This window comes from Protopterus annectens, chromosome 17.part0 (genome assembly GCF_019279795.1).
Source record: "Protopterus annectens isolate FY-2018-M chromosome 17.part0, PAN1.0, whole genome shotgun sequence".
NCBI lineage: Eukaryota > Metazoa > Chordata > Ceratodontiformes > Protopteridae > Protopterus > Protopterus annectens.
The window spans coordinates 62,346,664-62,363,650 of NC_056751.1; the positions used below are offsets into that span (position 1 = coordinate 62,346,664).

General features: G+C 38.0%; 1 protein-coding gene across 1 annotated transcript in view; it reads left to right on the plus strand.

Annotated features, from left to right (window-relative positions):
- Nucleotides 1–16,987, plus strand: part of SRP72 (signal recognition particle 72) — a 1,193,396-nt gene that overhangs the window by 610,268 nt on the left and 566,141 nt on the right. The window contains exons 7-8 of the mRNA XM_044059445.1: nucleotides 2,586–2,710; nucleotides 2,799–2,856. Of these exons, the coding sequence (XP_043915380.1) occupies nucleotides 2,586–2,710; nucleotides 2,799–2,856 (183 nt within the window). The remainder of the gene's footprint in view (nucleotides 1–2,585; nucleotides 2,711–2,798; nucleotides 2,857–16,987) is intronic.

Genomic DNA, 16,987 nt, shown 5'->3' on the forward strand with positions numbered 1-16,987 from the left:
TTTGCTACAAGGAGTTTATTACAGACCAGGATTAGCAGTCAGGAAGGGGCAGCATCATTATTGGAGGATTAGGAGAGGATTTTACTTACGGTAAACTTCAGTATGTTTATTGAACTGACTTTTCCTCCAGAAGTGGTTGATATGCATGTTAACAGATTCCCCAAGCAGTTCATCTTCCACCTTTTTCAGGGATCTTGTATGCTTACATGTTAGACGTTTGACTTTGTCTGGATTGTTTCGGGTGTTGCATGCAGTAAAAAAAGAAAATACCTCTGCATTGGCATGATTGAGTTAATATTTGTTATCATTGTACCCATAGATGTTAGACTTAAATGCTTGAAAATGGTTGCAATTGTAGAATTAATTTAGAGAATTGTTAACGTGTACTTGGGAAGGCATGTGATATAATACCCTCAACAATTTACCTTTATTTCGTATATGCAAAGACATTTTTCTGAATGCTTAAACCATGTGCGCAAATTGTGCTGTGCCACTCCCTGGTTATATCATGTTTATTGATTTGTATACAAGATTTATTTATTTGATTGTATGTAGGATTATATGCAGGAGAGTGTTATTATGTAATGTTTCTCAGTAGAAGTGTATGTATTTTACCTTGCATTTAGTCTAACAGGACAGTCTCTAACATGTTTTTGCTTAAAAGTGAGTATGATTTATTCTTTGATAGTGGGAGTGTGCTAAAAATTATTAGTATATCCAGCCATTATGTCAGATTGCTTTAGTCCATGTAGTAGTAGTTTATTCACGCAGTAGCATTGCCATTTTTCCCCAAAAGAAAAACAATGAAGTTTGGTAAAGTTAATTTAGTAAAAAAAATATAAAAAAGGATAGGCAAGGTAGGCTGATCCTCTTAGAATTTACTCAGAGAAAGCCAATTAAACCCATCCTTTTTGCCATGGTTTATGCATAATGCAAACCCAAACTTAAATTTCTGTGACATCTGTCTCCCATGCTTGGTAACTATCCAGGCTGTAACATTAGTCTTGTAAGAGACTGGAACCCAACCTTAAGACGTACTGTAGATTAAAAAAAGGTTCAATAACTAATAATTTGACTGAATTTCAGAGTTAGAAAACCTGTTTGCATCCTTTGACTTAACCTCTACAGACTCCTTCACTTGGAAAGAACGGACTGTTCTTGTTAGAAGTTAGTCATGGGTTTTTGTTGAGATGGGTGTTTACTTATACAAGACTGTAGTAGCAGTGTTTTACTTTTTAACTCTGAAGAAGCCCCATGAAAAGGTAAAAGAGATGCAAGCAATTAGTTTTGAGTGTTTTTTTTTAATACAGTAAATCCATAGAAGATTGCACATCGGACTGGACTTGCTCTTTTTTTGCTTTAATTACAGTGACTGAGTTGTTTGTAAGGAACTGACTTCACCTTTTTACTCGCACTTAGAATTTGGGTGTGAGTGATATTTTTTCTAATTCCTGCTTCATTTAATTTGTTCTTTACTGCCTTTATAGTAAATCCTAACTCCTTCTCAGACCATTCATTGTTATGTCTAAATTTTAACTTTTCAAATAATCAGTTTTAATTGGAATTATGACCCTAATTATTAAGGACAGACGAAATCTTGTGTAAGTAAAGAAGTGAATTTAATCCATTCAGAATCCCTTTTTCACACTTTTTCCCCATGGAGTCAGGGTGTCATGTCAACAATGACAATGGTTTTAATGCATCTTTCAAAAACATGGTTATCCCTTGTTGCATAAAATGAGCTTCAGTGAAATCATTTAACAGAAGTCTCCTAAACTAGCACATCTCCTATCACAAGAAGAAACGCATTCTGAATGTGGTTTCTATGGGGGAAAAAAATCCTGCAGCTAGATAAGGAACTTAAAAATAAATGTGTAAAGAAGTTTATGCATAATAATAAAGGTATAAAGAAGTTTATGCATCACTCAGAACTACAAGAAAAAATGTGTGTGCGTCCAGATAATCACATTTCGAAGTCAGTATCTTCGTAAGATGCACTGAATGGGGGGGAGCATACCCTGTAAGTTGCTTGACTCTATTCTTAAAAATTATATGTCCTACCAATAATAATATTGATAATTTCAGAAGAATTGTTCATCAAATGACAAGATATTCTGAAAGTATTCTTTGGGAAACATAAAAAAAAAAATCTGCACTTAGCAACGCTAACCTAGAGCTGGAGACTAGCAGGCTTGTTACATTGTTTGTTAATGTTGGTTACTGAGATTTTACAGGGTGGAACAGATGTTGCAGAATGTTAATCAGTTATAGCCATTCTAAATTGAAATTGTAGAATAGATGGTGTACCTGGTTGATAAGGTTGTTTTTCATTTTAGATTAACAATTTTTTGTTTTCGGAGATCATTAATAGTGATTGGTTACACTGAAGCTAAAAAGCTAGAAGATGAGGAATCCTAATCCTTAATTTTAAATTTTTTTAGGATTCACTCAGTTGTAAAATATTTTATTCAGCATATGTTTTACTAAGTGCAGTGTGTTTACATCTAAGTATGTCTTGCCATTGCAGTTGCTATCTGAAAATTCAGTAACTCTAAAAGTAATAATTCCAACTATTTGTTCCTCAGGACATGACAGAAGAAGATATAGAAGCAGAGCTGGCAGTAATCCATGGTCAGATGGCATATATTATGCAGATACAGGGTCGTACAGAAGATGCTTTACAGCTTTATAACCAAGTGATCAAGTTAAAGTAAGTATTGTTCCTTGATTTAGTGTTGGTTGATCTGCCTGTGAGATGTATTTTCAGGGTCTTTCACCTTTTCCTTGTTCTTTTACAGGCCAGCAGATATTGGATTGCTTGCAGTTGTTGCTAATAACATCATAACAATTAATAAGGTGAGTCTATTTCATTCAGCTCGTTACAAGAAAAGGACGCTGGTGATCTAACTTGATACCTACAGTGTTTATAGAGTTTCAGTCAATTTATCACCCTAACATTTTATAAACTAATAGCTTCACAAAGCTTGTGTTGTGTGTCTAAAATATTGTTGATGTATTGAAACAGATTTAAGTATAAATGGCATATTATTCCTTATGACTGTAGTTCAGAATGATTATGACGTCTGTGCAGGAAGAAGTGATGAAAAGATTGTACATAATTCGTAAGCGTCTGAGTAGATGGTCTGTAAATGAGAGATGCAGCTATTCATGAAGTCTGGTGGTGATATTGAAAATGTGCAAATGATCGACAGCTTGAATAATGACATTACTGCAATTCACAGTCAGTTATACTGAGTAATATCTTTGGCAAAATGCACTCCGTTACAGTGCAGGTAGCTAGCTACCAGCTGTACAGATAGCTTTGAGTTGCTGCCCCCTTGTTAGCTGTACTACAGTGGGCTGTACATGTATGCACATATGGATGCGTGTTGTGTATACATAGGTATGTGTATATGCAGCCTTCCAGCAGCAGTGAGCAAAATCTTTCCCCCACAAACATCCTGCCATCACTTCTGCTGATACACAGCTCTTTTACTGTTGCACTTCCATGCATGTTTGGACATTCCTCCGTACTGCACTGACTAGTAGGGCTGTGCATCTAAGGAGAGCAGTGAAGTCAGTCATTGAGTCCAAAGGCCTTTTGTATGCCGGTAGTAAATGGTATGGAGGAATGGCTTGAGTGCTGCAAGCAAGAAGCATTTTTGTGAATTGCTTGGTCCACTGTTACGTACCTTGTATCTAGTCTCAGTACTGTGTGGTTTTATATATTACTATATATCACAACACTGATAGAAGTATACACTGTGTGTGTGTGTAACATCATATATTGCCATTGCTGTTCTGCTCACCAGTACATTTCTGCAGTGGTGTTATGTCACAGCTACACTGCCCTGTAAGCTAGCTGGGTACATAGGTAACTGAATTATGTGCTCTGACTGATTGGCACATTTCTGAACAAAGTACTGAAGCCACTGCTTCTCAGAAATGTACAAAGGCTGTATGTACTTGGTTGCTGTTGGAGACCTGGTATCTGTTGCCCCTGTACTCTAAGTGTTGCATCTCAGTAGGACTGGCAAGCTGTGCATGCTGAATGCCCTAGCTGTGAGGTTTGGTGCTGCTAGGGGTTTGTGCTGTACTGTACAGGGTGAATGGGCTATTGTATGTTCCCTTTGTGACAACACAGCAAGTTTTAATGATTTCACTGGAAATTAGATTGCAGTGCTTCACTACCATTCCTTTTTGGTATCCCATCTACTTTGTTGCCAAGGAGGATACCCAGACTGCACTATTGTACACTTTTTTTCTGCTAGCATTATGTTCTTTACTTTGTAGTGGTCAGACTGCCCCCCCCCCAATCCAGTTCTGGAGCTTAATAACATTAACATAAGAAAGGCTTTGAGTTACTGCTCAGGTTGCTGCCCGTGCTTCACTGCTGACTGACAAATTTGTAATTATTTGGCTTGTCTCTCTGTTTTGTTTCTGGTCTGCAGCATGGTGATCATTTATGAATATGTGTGACTGTCGTTAGAAGTATTCTGTAGTGTCACTTTGTTAAAAAAAAAAATTGTAGTCAATGTTTTTCAATTATGGAGATGCCCTTTGGTCATGACTCATGCAAAGTTGCTTTGCTTTTACCTATTGTAGTTTGGTTTTAAATGTATCAAGGTAGAGAAAAACATGACTGCCTTCACAAATTTGTCTGAAACAGCTGGCCATTTATTTTATTTACTTATTGATTTTTTTTCTTGTAGCAGCTGACCACCTGCCAAATGTTGTTGCTCATTCCCTATCTGGATGTCTACTTGAGGTAATGGTTAGCTTGACCTCCCCCTCCAGTCTAGCCCAGCAGCCACTACTTACATATGGCCGATGAATACATTTTTACATTGTAGAGAGGAAGTCGGGGCTTCCCACTGTAGTGTTACCAGCACTGCTAACATGTATTTTTTTTTTGTTTATCTCTTAACTCCCATGACTCACAAGTCTGCTGTTAGTATTGATGTACTATACTCAGGTATGTACAGTGGTAGGCTGATTGCATGTGTCCATATGTTCTGAGCACAGTTATTCCTGTGATCTCTTCTGGGGAGTTGAGTTAGCAACTGATTTCCCAACCCTCTGTTTGAGGTTGGAGAGCTGACTTGTACTGACTAACCTGTTCCGCTCTCCCATCTGGCAGGTCCTCTGGCCTATAGGAGTCCAGCTGAAACGGGGATGGTACCAATGCAGACAAAAAAAAAAATTGTCTTTTTTAATGCATTAAACACGTTTTTTTTTTTTTTTTTTCGTTTATGAAATTTATAAGACATCTCTTTTCATATTAAATTTTCTGGAATAAGTATTCTCAACCATTGTAGCTGAGGTGCTTTATACATTCATAAATAGCAGTGTACGATGTCTTTTTTTTCATCTGATTCAGTGTGTGTGGGCTGTCAAGATCCAGCCTTGGCGCCTTGTACCAATGCTTTGGATCCAAGAGCTCCGACTCCTCCCCTACCCACAGTTCCCCTCTCATGTCTGAATTCCCCCAGCTCTCGTTTGCCACCATAGTAATCCAGACAGTGGACTGAGAGCTCCATCATTGTTCACGATAAGTGAATGCTTTTTCCTCTCCTTTCTATTAAAAAAAAAAAACTGCACTAGGTTAGGATTTAGTGTACATTTAGCATACTGTTGTAGATTACAGTGTTACTTTAGGTATTGAGCTTAGTTTTTCTTCTGTGTGTGCGTGTTTGTGCGTGTTCAGCTCATAGTAGTGTTAGCTTTTCTTCTTGAATAGTAGATTCATAGTTAGTTATTTAGTTCTGATTTCCTCAGATTTTAATAAGTGCTCTTCCTGTGGGCATAAACTTTGCCCCTTAGACCTACACTCCCAGTGTGTATACTGCCTGGAGCCCTCACCTACAAACATCATTTTCTCTGTGCTTCTTTCTGCATTAGAGCCCTTCAAAGACGTAAAGAAAAACTAATATTGAAAGGCCTTCTTCCTCCCCAGACAGGGTCCCAGATTTCCTCAGACCCAAAAGCGTCTACTTCTTCCCCCTCCTCTGACAAGAAGAGGGACAAAGAGAAGGAGAAATCTAAAGAGAGAGAGAGAGAAAGAAAACCAAAGAGAAATTAAAAGACAAGATGTCTATGAGGATCGTCTGGAGAAAGCTAAGAAAAGCTGTCAACCACATAACTATTGTGGGTCTGTCACCAAAGGTATATAGACAATTGGATCCAATTGGATCTCTGATCCAGACTCTGTCTCCAATTTCTTTACTTTAGCACTGATCAGTCCCATGCTTCATTCTCCAGTTTTACAGAAAGTGTTATTGAAGCTTTGATAGCTTCTTCCTCCAGATCTGGCCAGTCTACTTGAAGTCTCATTAAGTTCGAAGTCGACCGAATGATGAGGTTTTTGCGGATTCAGATTCAGATAGGAGTTCTCCTGGATCCTTCCCCGAGGAAGGATCTAGAATCAGTCCCTTCCACCCCAACTGTTCAGTATTCTTAGCTTCCTATTCCATCCCCTTTCCTGGGGGCTGTGTACATTAGATCCAGCTTTTCCATTGTACCAACATCTGAGTCGACAGCACTTGAGACTTCAACTTCAACATCTTTCCCCTCACTCATTTGACTCTGATGCTTTCAGGTCCAGGAGAGTCCCGGCGCCATAGTGTCAGTGTCGAGTCTACATAGGTAGAGTCAACACCTTGACTTTTGGAGCTGTTGCTGCAGCTTGGAACCCCAGCAATTGACAGCTTGGTTCCGTGGACCTCCTTGGGGCCTTCAACCATTGGATTTGAGAGGACTTCTGACTTTTCTAATTTGGCTGGCTCTTCTTTGACTCCAATGGCTGAGTCAACCTTTTTGGCTGTGGAGAGGGCCTTAGCTGGATCAAGATGTCTGGTACACTCACACATTTTGGATCCTTCCTGACTTCCTTTGAAGACTCTACCTTCCTCTTCTCATTCTGGTAGACAGGGACAGCTGGAGCCATTAGGCTTTGAGACTCAACCTTCGAGTTCCTCCACTAAAATGGAAACATATTGACTCCTCTTCTGGGTCTGGCACTGAAGACACCAACTTATATGAGGGAGAAGGGTCTCCAGAATCCCCTCCTGAAAACATCTCATTCGGAGAAATCCTATAATTGATGAAACAGCATGGGGGGTGGCCCACCAAAGCTTCTTCTGTTGAGTCAGTGTTTATCAAAGCCTTTGGGTCCATCCCTTCAATGTCCAGGGTGTTTCCCCTTCCTAACCCTTTAGTTGACCTTATCACTCAAAAACCTTGGAAGGAGCCTGAAGTGGCAGAGCCCATTCCTAGAAAATAGAGCTGTCCTGAAAGGAAATTTTGGGCCAAGGGTCCCCCTGTACATGCCATTGTGGTAGAAGCAGCCACTAAAAAGGAACTATCCTAGGAGAGTTCCTCTGTCCATCCCCCTAACAGGGAGTTTTAGTTTGGACAGATTGGGAAAACGGACACATGCTTAAGCGACTTTCTATTTGTGCACTGAACTATAGGGCTTGACTCTTTCAGAGGGATTTAATTAAAGAACATTCAAATTCTGTGGTGGGTACCATACCAGCAGATGTCCAAAAAGTGTCGTGTCCCAGTTATGTACACTACAGTCCACTTCAAATGTAGCCATGAGACTGCTTTATAACGCAGCAGATGGTGGTGTCTCTGCAGCCGGTATTGGTGTTATGATGCAGTATTATGCCTGAATGCTGCTTTGCGACTTTGTGGAATGCTTCAGAATGTCTTTCATTTAATGTCCCATGTGATGGTTTCACTGTGGTTTAGACCAGTGTTCAAGGATACGCTCACCAGAAGGGAGCAGGATGGTAATATCTTGTCTGTCATTATCCATTTTTCAACCCCTCAGAGATTCTTCCTCAAGAATCAAAGTGGGAGAAGAAAAATGTGGTTCAGAAAATCTCAAGGTTTTTACCAGGACACTTTTGGAGAGAGCCCTCCCAGTGGCAGAGGTGAAGGCAATTTCATGGGATGTTGCCCCAGGGCAGGGGCGATCTGCAAAAATCAAGGTTTCTTTGGTCCATTCACTGAGAAACATTACCTGCATCCCTGAATGCTTGCTTGACTACTGCACTCTGGAAGCAGTTGGGGAACACTTCTCCTTACACCATCTAGCCTGGCAAAACATTACTCAAGATTCATGGGTGCTAAGGATCATTTCCAGAGGTTATACGATACCCTTTTTGAAACTCCAAAAGCAAAATGAAGGATTGCCAACTTTTCACCCATTCATTTGGAATATGCGGCAAGAGAAGTTCAGAAATTGCTGGTCAAGAGTCATCCAACCATTCCCCCAAGACCAGTTAGAATCTGAAGTCTATTCAAGGTTCTTTTTGGTTCCAAAAGACAGGGGACCTGATACTAATTTTGGATCTCAGCCAATTAAATCAATTTGTAAAGCAGGCAAAATTTCTGATGGTCATGATACAGTCCATTGTGCCTGTACTCAGAAAGGACAATTGGATGTGCTGTATAGATCTCCAGGATGCCTACTGTCACATGAAGATCCAGAGGCAGTCCAAAAGATGTCTCCATTTCTGGCTTGGAACCAACCATTTCCAGTTCAAAGCACTGCCTTTGGTCTCACCACAGAACCCCCCCTCCTCAGGTGTTCACCAAGATAATGGCAACAGTAACGGCATGTCTCAGGCTTCAATGGATCAAAGTATTCCCATATCTGGATGATTGGCTCTTAACTGCTATGTCCAGGGGATCTACTTCTAACACATCAGTCATTCCTGCTAAAGCTGTCAACCTCCCTGGGTATGTCCATCAACACCAAGAAGAACAAATTGCAGCCTACCTAATCCATGAAGTTCATAGGCTACCAGATTGACACTGTATTTCAAATAACAAAGCTACCCTCAACAATGATCAGATCATTTATATCAGTTGCACTTCAGGTAGTAAATCATTCCTACCCCCAGGCGTGACTGATATTAAGACTTTTAGTTCTGATGGCTTCCTCTATTGTGGTGGTCTCCATAATCAGATATCAATTGGACATTAGCCATACAGTAGTCCCAGAAAATTCATCACCTTCACTACAAAATTTGACTCGCACAGATTTACAAGAATCATATCCATTGGTGGATTTCGTCCACCTCAGTCACACTGGGCAGACACTCCTTTCTTCTGTTACCCAAAGCCACAGTGACCATGGGATGCCTCCCTTCTTGAGTGAGTGGGTAGGTGGGGCCATTTAAAAGGGAAAATAGTCCAAGGCACGTTGTCGTCATTAGAGGCCAAACTTCGCATCAATGCCTAGGAGTTAAGTACGGTCCTCAAATTTTAATCCATACTGATTGGTGACCCATTGTTTGCCAAACCTTTCAACTTCATTTCTTAGAAATTCCTGAGAAAGTCAAATCCGTAAATAACTGTCAGAAAGACTATCAAACCTGTAACATTTTTTATTTAATCCACTGTGATGCACTTAAAATATAACAGTTTTTATATTTGTATGCATTTTCTGAACAATAGTACTGCAACTGTAAATGTATCGCATTATTGACTTATTCTACTCTACAGTAATTGAAAAAAAGTTATGACAGACCGGTCAAAGGTATGATTAAAAAAATCCTGAACGTTCTGCAAAATAGGGGATCTTTGAGATTTGTTGTCTTGGGCCTCTTACCTCGTACTGTAGGATCTATATTAGAGCAACAAAAGATTAAAATGTCGAAGCGCCTAAACACTTAAATTGCCTTACCTTGACATACTTTTTGTAAGATCACAGTACAGTGAAGATCAGAATATTTGCCCATTCCTCACTGTAATGCGATCTCTGAGTTGATATATATATATTTAGCGGAGGGTGTGTGGGGGGGCACAGCCCCACACACTATATAGTGAGTTCGAGGTCCTACATTTTCGGCGTTTAGGTGCCTCGACATTTTATTCTTTCGTCATTCTAATATAGACCCGTATTCTACTGTTGCCTGTACTTGTTTCTTGTAATTTATCTCTCGTGACCGAGAGAGTTATCCAAATTGTCTGCAGTAATTTTCTTACACCAGTAAATCATTGCTAATGTATCCACTCCGATGCATTTTTTCACATATTGTATCTCTGTATACAGGGCCCCATTCACTGTTTTGTTTCCGATTCCCACCACTTTGTTTTTTCAAAGAGTTGCAACACATATCATGTGCATTCCACTTTATAAATCCACCTCATCTTGCTATTTATTGTATTTATATAAATTTGCTTGTTCTGTTCCCTTCCCTTTTTAATTCCAAGACAGCAGTGTGGGTGTTTCTTAACATCCCTTGGCACTTATTCCAATGAAAGTAATGTTTATTACAAGGACATCCAGGTTCATATCCCTGCATCAGAGACATACCTCGTAACTCTCCAGAATTTAGCAGAACGTCCCTTATTTTTGCCTAATATTTTTCCCCTCTCCCTCTTAATAAAAAAAAAAAATCTGGTACATCATAGAGGATTATAGTAAGTCAGTAACAGATTTTCATACTTCTCATTGTTCTGAAAATGCGTGCTTATGCAAAATATGTTACTGTATTAATTTTTTTAATTAATTAGAATAATTTAAAACTGTCTCTGAATTTTGGGTCTTTGTTGCACATTATTTTTGGCTTTGGCCACTTTTAAGCAAAGACGCTGATGGATATGATCAGACAAAAAATGAAAATTCATGTACTGACAATGCAAATACTGCCTTGTTTGGACAAAGTGCATTACTTATCCAGTAAACCAAAAGTAAACGAACTAAACCAAGTAAAGTCCAAAGCAACCAAATCGAAGGCAAGAAACACGCCAGCAAAGGTTCCACAGTTTAATAACACCAAATAGGACAAAACGTAGTCAAAATACACAGATAAACGCTCTTGGCAAAAAAATTGCGTTTTCGTCTTTCCTCACAATGACTTCATCAGATAATGCCAAATTGAATTAATTGAACCATTAAATAGTAAAAACTTTCAAAAATTATCCTATCAGTCACAGTGCATCATGAAACAACCAATCAGTAAATAATCATCATAAATATTTAAAACACAATAACCACATGTTAAAAAAAAGCTTTATACTTGATCTTTTTCAATAAATTAATATATTAAAAATAAGTTTATTATATACATAATTGCTAAAACTGATTTTCTAAAATCTATAGAGTGCAGGATAAAAAATTCTGAAATGCATATAAAGACAATACTCCTGTTTAAAAAAACCTTATTTAAATTTAGTGCAAAATCCATTATTAATTGTAAGTAAATGCTGCCATCTATTGGCCATTATATGAATTACAAGCTTAAAAATATATATCATTGTATTTTAGTTTTTTAACTCTTAGATGTCTGCAGCTTTTAATTTGAGTACTGGGGCTATGGATACACTTTCATTTAAGCCAGGTTTCTTCGTGGCATTAAGATATATTTGCCACCATAGCTCCCTATAAGCAACCCTTTCTTCCCATAAACCTCCTCTTAAATCCTTTTTCACCTGTTCAATAACAAAATTAAATGATATTGTAAAATATACCTCAGTCTCACTTAACGAAATTAATTTGGCCTATTACAAAATTGACAATTTACTAAATAGCCTATTATATGAAGGATCAATGGACAGAAAAACTTTTGAATACCTATATGTGGCAAAACCAAGAATACCAATAATATTCGGAATACCTAAGGTCCACAAAAATTTGGAAGACCCTCCTTTGAGACCTATTGTCTCAGCGGCAGGGTCTAAAACACTTCCAATGGCAAAATATGTGGACAATAAGGTAAAACATATAAGTACTGAGAATATATACACATTGAAAGATTCATGGGATTTTTTAAGATGCATTGGTCCGGAATTATATAATGAAGATCTATTATTTATTACCATTGACGTCGTGGACCTTTTTACATGCATTCCACATAACGAAGGTCTCACTATGTTTGAAGAAATGGTTTATAGAAATACTAAGTTAACACAGGCTGAAAAAAGCATAACTACAGGACTAGTTGATATGGTAATGAGATACAATTTCTTTACCTTTCAAGGAGAATACTATCAACAAATTCAGGGTACAGCAATGGGCGCAGCCTGTGGGCCCATTTATGCTGATATAGTCCTAACAAAATGGGAGGAAGATTACATAATTAATTCTAGTTATAATGAATGTTGGACACTGTATCGTCGTTTTCTAGACGACATAGTTATTTTTTGGATAGCAGGAATAGATAGATTTAATGAATTTTTCGATTATATAAACAATTCCACTAATTTCTTAAAATTCACCTATTCCCTTTCAAGAGAAAAATTGCAATATTTAGACGTAGAAATATACAAGAAAGGATGTGACTTCGAAACTAAGATTTATAGGAAGAAAACCTTTTGCAACTCCTTTCTTCACTTCACTAGCGCACACCCCTCACATTGTAAGAGGAATATTGTTAAAGGGCAGTTCGTGAGGGGTAGTAGGATGACCAGCGCTAGTGAAGATTTTTTTGCAGAATGCAATTTACTCAGTAAAATGTTTGAGGAAAGGGGTTATCCAAGGGATTTTATAATAAAATTGAGAACTGAGGTGGAATTGGGGAGGGAAACTAAATTTCAGCCAATAAAGGGACAAAAAATTAATAACAACATTACAGAAAATAAGACTACTAATATAGAGAATGAACCAAGATATGAACAGGCTTTAACTATGGAATACAATGTGTCTAATATGAGGGTTAGTGAAATATTTAGAAATGAATGGACTAGGTTCCTAGCCCTATCTGATATAAATGGTATAAATAATTTGATTCCAAAAATTGTATATAGAAATGCTAGGACTATAAAGAATATTTTAGAATCCCAAACTAAACGGAATATAATAAATGATGGAATAGATGGACAAAAAAGGAAAGGTAGTTACAAGTGTGGTCACTGTAATCAATGTGACCACATGTTAAATGCTGCTGAAATAATCATCCCTAGTAGGAATAACAAAATAATAAGAAGTAATGGTTTTTATAATTGTGAGACAAAGGGTGTAATCTATATAAGCATTTGTAAAAAATGCAATTCCTTCTATATAGGAAAAACTGAACGAGTCTTGAGGAGAAGAATATACGAACATTACTATGAGATTTCTAAGGCCAAAGATACCAACGCCTTATATAGACACACAAAAGAATGTAAAGAGGCTACTTTTGATTTTTTTGTTATTGAACAGGTGAAAAAGGATTTAAGAGGAGGTTTATGGGAAGAAAGGGTTGCTTATAGAGAGCTATGGTGGCAAATATATCTTAATGCCACGAAGAAACCTGGCTTAAATGAAAGTGTATCCATAGCCCCAGTACTCAAATTAAAAGCTGCAGACATCTAAGAGTTAAAAAACTAAAATACAATGATATATATTTTTAAGCTTGTAATTCATATAATGGCCAATAGATGGCAGCATTTACTTACAATTAATAATGGATTTTGCACTAAATTTAAATAAGGTTTTTTTAAGCAGGAGTATTGTCTTTATATGCATTTCGGAATTTTTTATCCTGCACTCTATAGATTTTAGAAAATCAGTTTTAGCAATTATGTATATAATAAACTTATTTTTAATATATTAATTTATTGAAAAAGATCAAGTATAAAGCTTTTTTTTAACATGTGGTTATTGTGTTTTAAATATTTATGATGATTATTTACTGATTGGTTGTTTCATGATGCACTGTGACTGATAGGATAATTTTTGAAAGTTTTTACTATTTAATGGTTCAATTAATTCAATTTGACATTATCTGATGAAGTCATTGTGAGGAAAGACGAAAACGCAATTTTTTTGCCAAGAGCGTTTATCTGTGTATTTTGACTACGTTTTGTCCTATTTGGTGTTATTAAACTGTGGAACCTTTGCTGGCATGTCTTGCCTTCGATTTGGTTGCTTTGGGCATTACTTATCCACCTTCATTGCTTTCAAGGTGGAGACAGACCCTACTGATACTGAATCGCAGTGTTGCATATTGAATTCACAGCACCAGAAGGAAAGGTTAATACCTCAGCATGCTGAACTCCTACCACCTGTTGAGTTCATGTAAAATGTGGTTGACTGCATTTCATCTTGTATGATCTAGCTAGATGTAGGAGAACATTTCTTGTATCAAAAGCAAGGAAAAAAACCCCTTGTATCAACTAATGTGAAACACATGGTCAGAACAGGACTAAGGAATTACAATTACAAAAATGGGTGTGATGACAGGAGCAAGAAGTAAATATAAGACTAGAGGCCAGTGTTTTAACTGGAGCTGAAAGTATAAAAAGGTAAATGTAGGACAGAGGCCAAGTTATGTGCACTTTAAAAATGTGTGTGACACCAGAACAGTTGCTCTTCTATTCTCATGGGGAACCCACTAATTACAGTGTAGCCAGTTCTGGCTGGCACAGTGTGTCTGGCCTTCCTGACCATTTCTTTACTCTACAAGCCTGATTTAAGTGATAGCCCTAAAACCAAAATGTTGTCAGGCAGTGTTAATAAAGCCTGCTGTCATTAAGTGAAAAGACAGACATTTAAATGACTAGACACTTGAACATTATTTTTTAATTTCCAGTTGATGTGTATTATAAAAGTAAACCAACTTAACTCATTTTCTGAACTGATGCACTCCCACCCAGTTGGCAGTTGTTAGTGTTGACCATGCCCCCTCTTGACACCTTATTCCAGTCTTATCTACCACGTTCACCCTAACCTAGAGTGTTGGTGGTGCTTGGCCTGTAAGTGTCAAAATTATAAAAATGTACATGGAGTGTTTTTTAAATAGTGAATATCTGCTAAGTAATATGTTCTGAGTTGTGTTGCATCTACATTTTTTTCTGCTTCTTGAAAAGGTTGCTGCATATAGGTCTGTAAACCAGCGTTAATGCTATTCCTTGTTGTGAAGGCTGCCAGCCTAGCCAGATAGAATTGTGCAGATAATTCTGTCATTTGTAAATATAAATGTTGAAATACAGGCTTGTTTTCTTAAATGAAAGAATTATGCTGTCAAATGTTTAACTTACAATGTAGCAACATTGCACAAACACCCAGAAATGCTTCTTAAATATACGCAATTCTGTAACCTAACCAGAAAACATATAAGAGATAAAAAGTCTTACTAGACTAAACTCCAGTCCAATCACTCCAAAAACCCTAAACAATTCTGGACCTCTATCAATTCTCTACTAAATCCTGCTACAAAAAGCAACCCTTGTCCCTGACACCAGTAAAACTGACACAGAATTGGTTACCCTATTCAACTCCTTCTTTACGAACTCCATAGCTGAATCACCAAGACCTTCCCCAATCACAGCTCCTCCTCTCTTCTCAAACCCACATCTTCCCAACCTCTGAATCCTAACCCCCCCCATTTCATCTAAAGCCCATCTCCACATCCTACATAAAAAAACTTCTCTCTAGACTTAAGCCATGCTCCCCAGCCACAGACAATATCTCCTCTCTCTATCTAAAGCTTGCCGCTGATGGCATTGCCATCCCCATAAGCATTCTCATTGGTAGATCCATACAGGAGTCTTATGTCCCCAGATTATGGCATATAGCCTTTATCCTTCCCCTCCATAAAGGAGATAAAAATTATACCATCTCTAACTTCCGTCCAATAGCCATTCTCTCCCCAATCTCAAAAATACTTGAGAAATGCATCCACCTCCAGCTCATGCCTTACCGATAATCACCTCCTCTCCCCAACACAACACTGTTTTCGTCTTGGACATAGTACAATAACTGCTCTTCTCTCTATCTTAGACTTAGTAAATCATGCCCGTGATTCTGGAGAAATTGTATCCACTATTCTTCTAGATCTTTCCATAGCATGCAACACTGTTTCCATACCCACCTTCTATATCAACTTTCTACTCTTAATCTCTCACAGAACACCCTATTATGGTTCAACAGCTTAACTTTCTAATAGATCCCAAGCTGTGAAATGGCAAACTGGCACCTCAACCTTCCTACCCACCCCTACTGGAGTTCCCCAGGGATCCATACTCTGCCCAATGCTCTTCAGTGTATTTATTAATGATTTTCATGCTGCCATTCCTAATACTAAAATAGTGCGATACGCAGACCACTCAACATTAGTTTGCTCTGCTCCTAATCTCCCCGGCCTCCAAGCAGAAACTCAGTTAGCCTTTTCAACTACTGAAAACTGGATGCTTCAAAATCATCTCTCCCTAAATGCTACTAAATCCAAAATTCTACTTTTCTCCCCCTCAAACCCCCCCCCCACTGTGATAAACAGTCTTTCAGTATCACCAGCCATACTAACTCCTCTAGAGAAATTGTCTCTTCTGCTAAACTACTTGGGGTAACCATAGATGAACACCTAAAATGTGACACACATATTCAGTTAAATATTTAAAAAAATCACTAGAAGCTTGGCATGCTATATAGACACTCCCAATTCCTCTCTTCATTTACCAGACAAACTCTTGCCACTACTTACTACCTTCTCTTCTCTGTGGTGTTCCCCTACTTACCAACTTGTCTTCTTCCATCTCCTCAAAACTAGAAACAGGTTGCAACAAAATTGCTAAATTCGCAACTAAAGCTATCTACTCCTCCCACCACTGCTAAAGTGGCTAGAACTTCAACTCGACTACCTTCAACTCACTACTACCCACAAATTAATTTCCAAACCAACTTTATGCCCTGCTTTAGTAAATATCTTACCCTTTTACACCCTCACAGAGCCCTGAGATCTGCCCACCAGAATGTCCTCTCTGTATACAAACCTAAAGTCCTGCTGGTCACTTTCTCCTATCTTCTTCCTTAGTGAAAAAATGGAACTTCCTCTCTTCTTCTCTTAGACTTTCTGGAAACTATGAATACTTTAAAACCCAGCTTCATTCCTACCTCGCCCAGCATTGTTAATGTAACTGTATTCTCCATACTTAACCTGCTTAGACTCTATGTATACTTCCTCGTGGAACTTCTTTACATATTCCTCCACCCCAGACTGTTCTCCTAAACAGCTACCTCACTCTAAATCTAATGACCTAAACATCTGCC